At 43.8% G+C, this 13,315-nt stretch overlaps 1 protein-coding gene across 2 annotated transcripts in view; it reads left to right on the top strand.

Annotated features, from left to right (window-relative positions):
• The window catches only part of CLPB (ClpB family mitochondrial disaggregase), a 145,739-nt gene that overhangs the window by 61,412 nt on the left and 71,012 nt on the right, over positions 1 to 13,315 (top strand). Inside the window, exon 5 of one of the 2 annotated variants that reach the window (XM_082844678.1) lies at positions 958 to 1,047. The exons of the other annotated variant lie outside the window; for it this stretch is intronic. Coding sequence (XP_082700804.1) covers positions 958 to 1,047 — 90 coding nt within the window. The remainder of the gene's footprint in view (positions 1 to 957; positions 1,048 to 13,315) is intronic. 2 annotated transcript variants of the gene reach the window in all.

Here is a 13,315-nt window from a genome sequence, read left to right on the forward strand (position 1 = left end):
AGGGTTGTTTGGATGACTAGAAATAAATACATGTAAAGCACAGTAGCATGTGATGAAGAATTTCTGTACAGAGTTGGGTCTTGGATCAGTGTAAGGCAGGAAACCTGCCTTGGAGGTACTGGGCAACTCACCACTCAAGGGGCACTGACAGAGGCTGGCTGTCCACCCATCAGGGATTTTGTAAAGGGTCATTAGATTATATAGCCTCCAAGGTTCCTGTCAGCCATGTGATTTCTAAGGTTCTAGAAACTTGAGGCTCATCGTCAGAGCAAGTAATGTACTTAGAAGAAGTAGGATTTGAGCTGGACTTTGGAGAGTGAAGAGGAGGGGAAAAAAAAGAAAAGATTTTCTTAGCAGGGAGCACAGCTTGAGCAAGGCACTTAGAGGGGACATGTGGAGGGGAGCTTAAGAGATCACGGCTGCTTCTCTACCAACTCACTCCCTGATCTTGACCACATTCCATTCAGTGCCTTGAGCCCCACCCATGCCCACTCTAGGAGAGTTCCACTTGTGGCTGGCTGATGGGTGGTGGGCCCCAATCCTCAGGTGGAGGAGGCAGTAGATTAGACGTAACAGTAAACAAGTCACCCAGTCAGGGATGCTGCTGGCTGCTTGTAAGTAACTGTTATAAACATTGGGTGTCTGGGGCTGTCAGAAATGCAAGTGAGCCCTCTGAGCTCCTCCCACATAGACAATTAAAACAATAAAACACGGCAGAAACGTGGCCAGAGCAGGCTGTAAATCAGCTTCTCTTCTCAGCTCCAAGTGGCGGCTGTATAAAGATGAGTTGTACAGAAGCTGGGTTGGCACAGGGCCCTTCTGGGGGTAGAGGGCCTGGCTTTCCTGGCTGAACCTGCCAAGGCCAACCCCACCAGCCCAGTTGGCCCTCTTCCCACAGCTCCAGGGGCTGCAGGTCCTGACCTGCTCCAGCTGACTTCCCCATCTCTGTATCTTCAGATGGGGGACAGGATGATGCAAGCTGGTACATCACAAACCAGTGGACAAGTGCCCTGGAGTTCAGGAGATGGCTAGGAGTCCCCGCCAGCGGTAATGGAACTGCTCTCTATAAAATTTCTCCGTCTCCCCAGGACATGCTAAGGAGTAGTCTTACCCTAGCTCATCTGTTCACTGTAAGTTAACACCTAGCACCCACTGCATGTCCAGACCTACCCAGGTAAAGCAGAGAGAATCTGCGCCCTTGGAGACAAACTCAAATGGGAGTAATAAGGCTCCCAAGGACCTAAGAATCACCTAGAGAGCTTGTTAAAACACAGATTCCTGCCACACCCCGACTCCCAAGATTCTGATTCAGTATGCCTGAGGTATAGGACCTGATATTTTGCATTTCTGCATTTCTAACAGGCTCCCACTCTTGAGTTGATGATCTAGGCTACTTGTGCTTGAACTGCTTTAAAAAAAACTCATCTGGACCTTCTCCTCCCTGGAAGAGACCTTTTTTATTGCCACTTTAAGTTTCATTCCTAGAGCATCTGTGTGCTTAAGCCATGGTATTATGGGTGTACAGAACACTTAGTAGCTATGACACCTGGAACAATTTTCTGTACCTCTCAGAGGCTGCATCTCCTTATTTGTAAAATAAAGGTTATTGGGAGAGTTAGGGGTAGTATATTTATCCCTAGCCTAAAACATAGAACATAGAAGGAATTCCATTAATGTAAATTTCTGTTTTTATATCATCATCTTTGTCCTCATCATACTCTTATATAAAACTTCATTCAGAGTCTCTGTCACAGCCTTCCAAATGCTTTTCAGCAGTAGCAAACTGTTATCTGCAAAGAACCAAACATTATCTCAGAGTTCAAGGAATGGCTTGGCTATCACCTAACTGTGTGACCTTGGGCAGTTCTCTTTAGCTCTCTAAGCCTTGATTTTCTCATCTGTAGAGAATAATACTTTTTATACCATAGGTTTATTATAAAGATCAAATTGAAGTACTTATGAAATATTTGAGAAAATACAAGGTATCATGCACATATAAGGTATCAGCAAGAATGATAATTAATAACAATAAAGATTGACGACATGACCAAGACAGTGTTTGACAAGGGTCCAGTCAGAGGTGCAGATAACAAGGACTATCAGAGCTCAGAGAAGAGAATCTGTCTGAAACATCAGGAAGTAAAATGATATTTGAGCCTCAAAGTATAAGGTTTTATGGAAGGGCCTGCAACTAAATGTGAATTGGGTGTGATCAGAGAAGGGGTAGGTTATGTCCAAAATATTCAGGGGTGGAAAACAGAAAAAACATACTTCAGGGCAGCAAGTAAAACTGGTTAGGGTGAAGCATCTGTACAGCAGAAGATTCATTTTAGAGGGTAATGAGCAGTAAAGGTGCTGCTTTAAAGAGAGTAGGCTGGGGCCAAATCAGGATTCTTGGACCTTATCCTTTAGGCAGAGAGGAGTCTTGAAGGTCCTAGAGGAGAAGGTACTGCAGGAACTGATTCCTTCCAGAGTAGAGAAGCAGGGGGAAGTGGTAATAATAATAGGTAAGATAATGATGATGACGATAGCTACAGCAGCAGGTTATGTTTATTGATACTTACTGTGTGCTCACAGCAACCCTGTGATGTAGGCACTAAAGGAAACTGAGGCAGAGAGATGATGCCAAATGCCAGCAGAACTGTCTCCTGCCCTTGTAGGAACCCAGCAACCATATCAGCTTGTATGTGCCCCACACTTAGCTCAGAACCTCTGACTTGTCCGAAGTCTTGGGAGGCTTGGGGATCTGCCAGGCCAAAAGCTGTTTGGGCAAGCTATTATTTTTAATAATGTCCCTGCCTCTTCCTCATCATTGTCAGAGCCTTGTCACACCTTCAGTGCCAGTGGTTCTACATGTCATTTCTCAGCAGTGTCAGCCACTACAGAGTCACTAGGATGGACAATGCACTGTCTATCCATCAGGACTTTTGGTCAACTTCAAGATTAAGTGTAGCAGCCAGTTAGGTTAATTGTTTCCATCCTTTTAGCCCTCCAAATCTATATATACATTTAACTAAGAGAGGGAGATAGACTAGTTGACATGTTTTATTAAAAAGAATAAATTCGATACATTTATGAAAATAAGAAAAAAGTGGGATGGGGTGTCAAAGAACTAGTCTTATGATTTTTAACTGATTTACATATTTTGTGTATAAATATTTTTTCATCAAAAGTTCCAAATCAGGGATGGGTCCCACACACCACACAAAATATATTAGAGACATTTATATGGATAGCAGGAAGGGAGACAGAGGGCTGAAATTTTCCAGGCACCCAGTGATTGATGGGGGCTGAGGCTCCCCCTGACGCTTTATTGAGTTTCCGATGATTATCTCTCACTGAGACATTTTTTACAGATGACGGTCGAGCTGTCACAATGGACCATGGGGGAAAAAAAACCAACAATAATAACACTTTAATCTTTTTACCACACTGCTCCCTAGTATCTCAGATTCATCTTCCCTGACGCACGCAGTTCATTATTCTGCCCCTCCCTGGATGGGAAATAAAGGAAAATAAATATATATGTAGACACACTTACCCACATACATACACACACACAGAGTATATATAAGAGACCACCCCAGAACCAGAGAGGGGCAGAATTTATTGTTCTTTTTGCAAGTGTTGAGGTTTATTAGTAGAGATGCTGGGTTGGCTTGGAATTGGCTATTAATTACAGCATTTTGTATTTGTTTTTTATTGCGGGCTTTTAACATCTTAAAGAAAAGGCAGAGGAGAGGCAAGCAGGTGTAGAGATGGGGAGCACAGAGGGACCAAGTTTAGCCAACCAAGTAGCATGGCTTGCTGAGAGGCAGAGAGGTCAGACTCCTTCCTCTTGTTGCCAGCCCTGCCCAGAGGATCCCTGGACCTGAAAGAATACTGCTTTGGTTAGGATCAGGGTGGGGGCAGGGGAGTAGGAGAAGGTGAGATCAGGGTAATTATAGGACAGATCAAAGGGACTCTAGATACCTGTGAGCATGTTATTCCCCTGAGAGTTAGGAGAGATGGGAAGTAGTGGAAGTTCAAACAGACTGTTGATGGGTCTGTAGATAACAGAGTAAAAGATAACAGAACAAGTTACAGATTCTTAAGAGTTTGTCCAGCTCTTTGATTTTGATGGTGTGCAGGTGAGACATGGGCTCTGGAAAGCTCTACCTGGGTCTGTGGTCAGAGGAGGGTCCTGGGCCAGAGAGGATGCTTCTAGGGCCACAGGCAGGGTGAACAACCTATTGTCTTAAGGTTCCAGGCCAACCTTCCTGCTCTTCCATTTCTCTTTCTTGGAGTGAGAGAAGATGGACTTGGGATCCCAATGGGAAGGCTGCCCTTGATGTGTCTCCAGTAGACTAAGTGCTAGCCCAGTCTTCTCTTTAATTCATCAAACCTTTCTGAGCTCCTACTACAGAAAATGCCAGTGCTCATGCTACACTATGATAAGGTATAATAAGGTGAGCCAGGGTCCTCTTCTTAAGGAGAAACCTTCCAGTCTATGGGCAGAGAGCATGGTGTTTGTGAGAACCATTTTTAAGCGGGGTCTAACCCTCCAGCCATAGGCCAGCCTAGATGACCGTTCTCTACATGAAGGTTAAAGAGATCTATAAGACACAGTATCTGTCCTTCAAGAACCTGTTTTCTGCTTGGAGAGACAAGCGTAACATCCATTCACTAAAGAAGTATTTATGGAACACCTGCAGTGCTCAAGAGTGTATGCATGAAGCAATCTGAGAACACAAAAGACTATGTAAGAGAAAATGTTAACTAATTTTGATGTGGACTAGACAGTACTAGAATGCAGAGAGGAAAGGGAGATCAGTGAAAATCAGACTTCTTGAGTTGTAAAGAATGGGTAAAACATAGATAAATAAAAGGAAGAAATAGTGAAGCCATGATATCACATAGAGAAGAGAGTAAAAGCCTTGGAGTTGAACAGACTAGCTCAGTCATTGACTACCAGTATGACCTGAAACAAGCTACATAACCTAAGTGCCAGCTGCTTCATTTAGTAAATAAGAATAATAATAATAACAGCCCTGTATGATTCTTTCAAGGAAAATAATTGTAAAGTTCCTTGCACAGTACCTGGCACATAGTAAGTGCTCAGTAAATGGAAGCCATTATTTTCTTATTACTTAAAGAGTTTTTTTTATATATATATATGTGTGTGTATTATATTAATATGTATATAAATATATTTTTTTAATATATTTTTTAATTTTTTGCTGCATTGCACGGCACGTGAGATCATAGTTCCTGAACAAGGGATTGAACCCATGCCCCCTGCAGTGGAAGCACAGAGTCTTAACCACTGTACCCCCAGTGGTTTCTGCTTGGAGAGACAAGCGTAACATCCATTCACTAAAGAACTTCACTCTTGGGAAGTCCCCCAAGAGTTATATATTTATGTAAGACTCTTCGTCCTGGGATATTAGCCTTCAGAACTCACCTGTGACCCTTCACTGAGTATGAAATGGGCTCCTTTCAGTGAGCTAGACATATTCTTCAGTATTAGTGTAAGAGGTGATTCTGGCCATGGTTAGAGTGGCATCAAGAAGAGGAAAGGACACAATAATAAATTTATTACCATTTATTGCATCCTTACTACATCAGGCAATGTGCTCAGTTCTTTACATTTTTTAGTGTAACAGTTTTATTGAGATTTAATTTGCATACTATACAGTTTACTCATTTAAAGTGCGTAATTCAGTGGTTTATAGTATATTCACAAGATTTGTGCCACCATCACCACAATCAATTTTAGAACATTTTCATCACCCTGTAAAGAAACCCCATACCCATTATCAATCATTCTCCACATCTCTCAACTCTCCCTAGCTCTAGACAACCACTAATCTACTTTCTGTTTCCATAGGTTTGCCCATTCTGGACACTTCATATAAATGGAATCATACAATATGTGATCTTTTTTTTGTGGCTGAATTCTTTTTGACTTAGCATGTTTTCAGGGTTCATTCAAGTTGTAGCATGTATCAATACTTCATTCCTTTTTCTTAGCTGAATAATATTCCATTGATGGCTATACTACATTTAGTTTATCCGTTCATCAATTGAGAGTCATTTCAGTTGTTTCAACTTTTGCTGTCATGAATAATGCTGCTGTGAATGTTTGTGTACAAGTTTTTGTGTGAACATAATGTTTTCAGTTTTCTTGGGTTTATATCTAGGAATAGAATTCCTGGGTCATATAGTAACTCTATGTTTAACCTTTTGAGGAACTACCAGGCTTTTCCAAAGAGGCTGCATCATTTTAAATTGCCACCAGCCATGTATGAGGGTTCCAGGTTCTCTTCATCCTCACCAACACTTATTATTGCCTGTCTTTTTCACTTTAGCCATCCTAGTGGATATGAAGTGGTATCTCATTGTGGTTTTGATTTGCATTTGATGGCTAATGATGTTGAGCATCTTTTCATGTGCTTTTAGGCCATTGTGTGTCTTCTTTGGAGAAATATCTACTCAGATTCTTTGTCCATTTTTTAATTGGATTTGCCATTGACTCTTGTGAGATAGGTGATGATATCTATCTTGCAGATGAGAAAACAGATTCTCAGAGATGTTAATTTGATCAAAGTCATACAGTGAGTTTTGCTTACCAGTCTGACTGGCTCTGACCTTTATGCTCTTCCTAATACACAGTGCTGCCTACTGAGGATTCATGGTAGGATCACCAGGGTCATCTCATGGAGGGGGGTCTCTCCAGCAGGAAGGGAGGAGTTGGAAGTCTATTTGGAGACATTAGGACCAGGTAGGAGAGCCTCTGAAAGTCAAACAGAGGAATATGGATATATTACAAGTTCCAGGACAGCAGAGGACATGTTAATTTAAAAATCACCATTTCCTAGATGCAGCCATTTCCTGTGCCCTTCACTATATCACATCATTTCAATTTTCACAACAACCCAATGCAAAGATATTAATGCTTCTATTTTACCAGTGAGCAATTTGAAGCTCAGAGGGATGAAATAATTTTCTAGAGTCACCAGGATTAGAATCCAGGTCTTTCCAGCTCAATATTCTGAACTCTTTCCTTTCAGAGATACTTGGTAAAAGATAGATTCTTTTGATGTTATTTGTAGCATTTATAAGATCTTGAGGGCAGAGCCTGTTCATATTGCCATGGCCCAGCCCATGGAAAGTACGTAACACTTTGCTGGATAAACAAGGAAAAAGACTAGAGTATATGCTATAGAAAGACCTAATTCCAGTTGGATTTTGGCAGGGAGAGGAGGTTTGAGTGAGATATTGGATGTCTCCAGTATCCCAAGACTTGGTGTCCTGGGGGCTTTGCTCTAACTTTCTAAACATGGGCCTTGGGAAGAACATTCTGGTGCCTAGACATCCTTGGCTTCCCTAGAGCAGATCAGGCATTTGGAAGTGGGATGGGTTTGGCCAGCCTTGCATCTTTCTTGTGTTCATGACAAGATTAGAATGGGAAGGACCCTCAGAGACCAGACCCTCAGAGACTAGTCCAGTGCTGCTCAGAGTTTTCTGTGAGGAACAACACAAAGGGCTTTTTCAGCTGTGCATTTCCAGGCCCTGCCTATTGAATCTAAATTGCTGAAGCGAGGGCCCAAGAATCAACTGTTTTTTTTTTTTTTTCTTACAAGTTACCCATGTGATTCTGTTGCCATTAAAGTTTAAGAGCCACTGATGTGAAGAAACTCCTCTACTTTAAAAATAGGGGATCTGAGGGGCTTCCCTGGTGGCGCAGTGGTTGAGAGTCCGCCTGCCGATGCAGAGGACACGGGTTCGTGCCCCGGTCCGGGAAGATCCCACATGCTGCGGAGAGGCTGGGCCCGTGAGCCATGGCCGCTGGGCCTGCGCGTCCGGAGCCTGTGCTCCACAACGGGAGAGGCCACAACAGTGAGAGGCCCATGTACCGCAAAAAAAAAAAAAAAAAAATAAGGGATCTGGGACATGGAGGGATTGAGATACATATCAAGTTTAGTGAAAGCCATTTTTGAACCCAGTTCACTTTTCTCCTGGTCTGTTGTTTTTGCTGCTCCCCATGCTGCTTAATTCATCAACAAAAACCACTGCCTGCGCATAGCTTTCAGGATACAGTCCAAACCCCTCTCAGGATCAGGCCTCTGCCTGCCTGGGCAACCTCATCTGTGCCCACTGCTCCACCTGCCTTCACTCAGCATTCCAAGTTTGCTGAAGGACTCCCAGTTTCTTGTATGGGCAGGTAATGCAGCCTTCACCCTCTGTCCTTTGCAAGCACCACTTCCTTTCCTGGAACACTCTTCTCTACCTCATCTTCCAGATAGTTTTTCTGGGAGATTCCTCCCCAAGCCACATGACATGTGCCCTGTCTTTGCTGCCATCAGACAGTTTGCGCACATGCCTTTCATAGCACTCACTGTGCTGAGGTGCTCAGTAGTGGTGTGCTCCAGGGCAGGGGGTGAATGAAGGCTCCTGTGTGCTCATTGCTAAAGATAAGTGAAATACTGAAGTGATGCTGGGTGAGATACATACAGAAAATGTTATGAACTAGTTTCTGTCATCCATGAGGAAATTAGGGAGTCAGAAGGGAAATTTTAACACAAGAAAGTATTACAAAAGCTGTTATAAGACGATCAATAAGTAAGTGGTAAATGGATACACACAATCAACATGATAGGCATCCAGGGCAGAGCAGGGAGGAAAGGACTTCCTAGAAGAGGAGGCCTTGAATTGGGCTTTAAAGAACAGTTAGGATTTGGAGAGGAAGGAGGATCATCCAGGCTGTGGAAGGAAATAAAGAGCCTTGCCCTCCCCAGAGATGGTCTCTTGGTGACCCAGCACAGAGAGTCTCCCTCTTGCCCCATCCCTTGGCTGAAGATAAACACAAGAGGCAGAGCCGACAGTGCCCGCAGAATTTGAGGCAGCTTGCCGATGCTGGCAGTAGGAGTGAGGATTTAACGAGGTGGTAGATACACAACACCTTGTGGGGAGGGAGCTGTGAGCCCAGAGGCTTCTTCCTGGAGACTCTTGGTAAGAATTTAGCTTAGTCCCTGAGATTCAAGCCAGGTCCGCTGATGCTGGGGTATGTGAGGCTTGAGCCTGTGGGCACTGGCGAAGCTGTGCAATATGGATGATGGAGCCAAATGGGCTCAGGACCTAGTCCTGGTCCACCACCAATTAGCAATCCAAGTTGGGCAGGCCATCCAACCTCTTTACCTCTGTCTCCTCTGTTCAATAGAATAATATTTGACCTATCTGTCCTAGGTTGACCTGGGGTGAGGAAACAATTGCATTGAAGCGCTCTCTAAACCGTAAAGTGCTGCACAAATGTAAGAGGTTATCCTTGTGTTTGTCAGGTTAGTCCTAAAGGTTCCCTCTCATGGAGACATGCTCATGTTTTTAAAGGCACTGCTACACACTCCATGACATTAGATGGCATAAGTTCCTGGGCGTGGCGGGTAGAGGCTGAGCCTGAAGGAGAGACTTTTAGCTAGGGTTACCTTTCCTCCACACAAGGCAATGATAATAAAGCTTTTGTTATCTGGAGACCACCCATTTTGCCCCACATGCCTTTTTTCAGTCTCCTCCAGTAGTCTTAGCAATATGAGGACAGAAGCCATGTCTGATTCACTTCTGCATCCCCAGTGCCTACCCCAGGGGAGAAAACAGCATTACTGAATGTTTGTGGTAATGTTTTTAAAAATCTGTTATCAGATTTTATTCTCATAATAATTAAATATTTAGTATTCCTTAAATTACTGCTTGTTGTGCCCATTTTACAGATAGAAGAACTTAGTAAGTGGCAGAGCTAAGATTCAGGACTGTGTGACTCCTTTACCTTAAATTACTGTTTCTTATTGTGGGAGGCAGTGGTTTGTTTTGTTTTGTTTAGTTTTGTTCTGCAGTTTCAGCAGTGCTGAGTAGTGGCCAAGCTATAGGAAGGGCTTTGGGGACAACTTTCACCTCTGCTAACTCCTTGGCACTGCTAAGTGCAGGGAATCCTGCAGAGTGTACATCAGGTGCACACCTGCCTCGGCACTCAGACTGACCCTGGCCACGGCGCCGTGCCATAGACTTTGCAACATCAAAAGGCAGAGGTGGGAGCAGAAGGATAACAAAGTAATGCTTTGTCATTCTTCCTGTGGCCACAAGGGTGAAGGGACAGGAATGGCTGGCCTGGAGGGGAAGCAGGAGCCTGAGCCCATCTCCCCCTGTGCTGGAGACAGGCTGGTAGATGTCTTTGGGGAGGGGATGGTTCACTGGCTGAGGACCAGCTGTAAACGCCGGGCCTCAAAAGACCACGGTGGTGGCCAGCTGGTGAGCCAGCCTTGGATGAGTCACTTTAGCTTCTGTGGGTTTGCTTCTGCTTTCTCTGTGAGAGCAAGTGAGAACATGAGGGTGCATGCTGCACACACCTCCTTCCCACCTTTAGTCTTTTTTTTTTTTTTTTTTTTTAAAGAGAAGAGTATGAGATCTAATGATCTGGGGAGTTCAGCAAGATATCCTGGGTCAGGGCTTCTAAAACTGGGCGATGAGGGGAAAACAGCTTACTGTTAAGAGCATGAAATGGGCCTAGCTGACCTGGACTGGGTCCTAGCTCCACCGCTGACTGACTGTGGCACCCTGCTGAACTTCAGCTTTCCCATCTATAAAATGGGGAGAGTGAACTTCCACCTCACAGGGTCGTTCTGAAATAAATAAGTAAATGAAGTGCTTTACAGATTGTTATGCACAACCCAGTTCCAAAGAGTGTTCCATGGAACACCAGTACTGCAGGATTTTAACAAGGATTGGGTGGAAAGAGGCTGTCAGACATAAAACTGCTGAGTAATGCCAAATTAAACGATGGTTCTTACTCACAACTGTGCGTTTTGGAGGGGAAAAGTGCATGCAGGGTTCCCCAAACCTCTTTTCACAGAGAGAATACACTTTTGGAAGCACAAGACTAGACAGTAAGGATAATAGCCGACATTGACTAAGAGGTACTGTTAGGCCCTGTTCCAAGCCCCTTTACTCACAGTGTCTCATTCAGTCCTTACAATATCCCATGAGAGGGCACTGTTATCGTCTCTGCATACAGGTAAAGAAACTTGGCATGGAGAGGTTAGGTGAGTTACCCAAGATTACACAGTCAGTAAATTCAGAACTGGGACCCAAACACAAGTGGTCTGGCTCCAGAGCTCACTTTTTTAACAGCTGCACTCTACTTCCTCTACTAAATACTGCTGGCTGGCATTATTATTATTATTCCCAAAACAAGGTAATATTAGGGCCTTATTTATGTATTAGGTATGCATTTGCTGATTCAACAAGTATTTGTTAAGCACATAATTATGGTCAGACACCGTACTGGGCACTGGGATACAACTGTGGGGAAGACAGTCACACTTCCTGTCCTTATTGTGCTTTTGGTCTAGTGGGGAATGTAGTCAAGTAAACAGATGATTGCAGTGGAGTGGGTAATAAATACCATAATTGGGAGATGCCTAAAGTGCTAGGGAAGCTCTTGGGAGGAGTAACTACCTCAAACTCAACAAGAATCACTAGAGGAAATGACTTTTAATCAGAGGCCTAAAAGTGAATTGGAGTTAGTCAGTTGAAGGCATGGGAGAGGGGGAAATGTTCCAGGGTGTGGAATAGTATTTGCAAAATCCAAGAGGCAAGAAAGAGCATTAGGAAGGGGATGGTAAGTGATGAGACCTCAGAGGGGAGCAGGGGCCCTCTTCATGGACATTCCTTATTAGCTGGGCTGTGACACTGCCACTCTGCTGATGTTTGTCCCTGAACCAAATAGACCAGCTGTGTCCCTTGAGTTCATCTACTTTTTTATGGTAGGCACCCTGTGTATAGCTCTGTCTTGCACTCGTGAAACAGTGTTATAATTTGTCCATTCAGTGGTCTGATTCTTGCATTAGACTGTTAACTTCTTAGAGTCAAGAAGTGTGTCTTATTAGTATATCTCTAGAAGCTACCATGCATTGGTGTTCATTAATGATATATTTTGAATGAATGATATATTTTCTTTGTAAAATGGATTATACCCTTCCTGCTTTCTTGAACCAGCTATCACTTTTCGTCAGGTTCATCATTATATCTAGCAGTTAATGTCCTACGTGGCAATTCAGTGGTGCCCTAGGGGCTCTTGAGGCACTGTATTCTGTGGCTTCCTCTTTCAGCTTTATATTGTGCTGTTCTTTTCCCTCCCTGCCAGGTCAGCACTTGATTGTAATCAGCGTACTTGATTCTGAAGACTTCTCCCTAGCCTTCTAGTTTGCTTCTTCTAATCTGCAGTGGGCTGGAAACAAGATCCCTTACCATGATTTGATGAGACTGTTCGTGACCAAGAGTTAATCTCTGAGTTAGATCCTAAAGGGCTCTTATGAGAAAAATGCAGATGCCATTGCACAACAGACTTACACGTTAGCTAATCAGAGGCCTTCTTCCTGTTTTCCCTGCTCCAGGAAAGGTCAGATAACACTCCAGGGGTGGGGGTCATCAGTCAGGAGAGCCTCTGACTGCTACAGAAGAGCTGATGGACCATTGATTCACCAGACCACAAGAAAGTGTGGTCTGTTCCCCAGTTACACACTCCAACAACTTCATTTTGACCAAACATTTGAAATGCTTCCACCTAAGTAAGCTTATCCGGTATTAGCTACAAACCTCAGGCTGATCTTTGTTAGGGCAAGTTCCACAGAGAGTGTGCTGGCACCTTCACTTGAGCAGGGAAAGAAGAGGGAGTAGGAGCCAAGGCTGGGACCAGAACATCTGGGATCTGGGCTCTGATTCCCTCATTTGCAAAATGAGAGTGACAGCATGCTGTGATGGGGAAAAAGGGTGAGGACTCAGATTAGACCTGGGTTCTAATCCTCACTTAACCACTTATTAGCTCTATGATCTCTGTGCTTTAGCTTTCATCTATAAAATGGGAATTATAATACCTACTATATAAGGTAGTTAGGAGAATTAAATAGATTGTGTGAAATGACCATGTCAGCCAGAGTAGAGGAAGGTCAGTAAGTGAAATCTATTAGGATTAGGAAAAGGCATGACAGTCTTCTGGCTTTTGGGACTTTAAATAGCAAGTTCAGTTTTGTAGGAGGGGAAAATGCATAGATTCCATTCCAAGACAGGTTGGAAAAGAATGGTTTCAGAATTGTCTGGTGCTTTTGACTACATAGGCAAGGTTATGAATTACACGCCTTTATCCAGTGGGAGGTAGGAGGAGCCTGCCCTCTGCAGGCCCTATGCCCTGGACTCGGGGAGGAGTGGGTACAGGTAGGTAGGAACCAAATTCCTCCTCCAATGAACTAAGCTCAGGAGGGAACATAAGGCAAGAACTCCAATAATT

This window comes from Leucopleurus acutus (genome assembly GCF_964270905.1).
Source record: "Leucopleurus acutus genome assembly, chromosome: 8".
Lineage (NCBI taxonomy): Eukaryota > Metazoa > Chordata > Mammalia > Artiodactyla > Delphinidae > Leucopleurus > Leucopleurus acutus.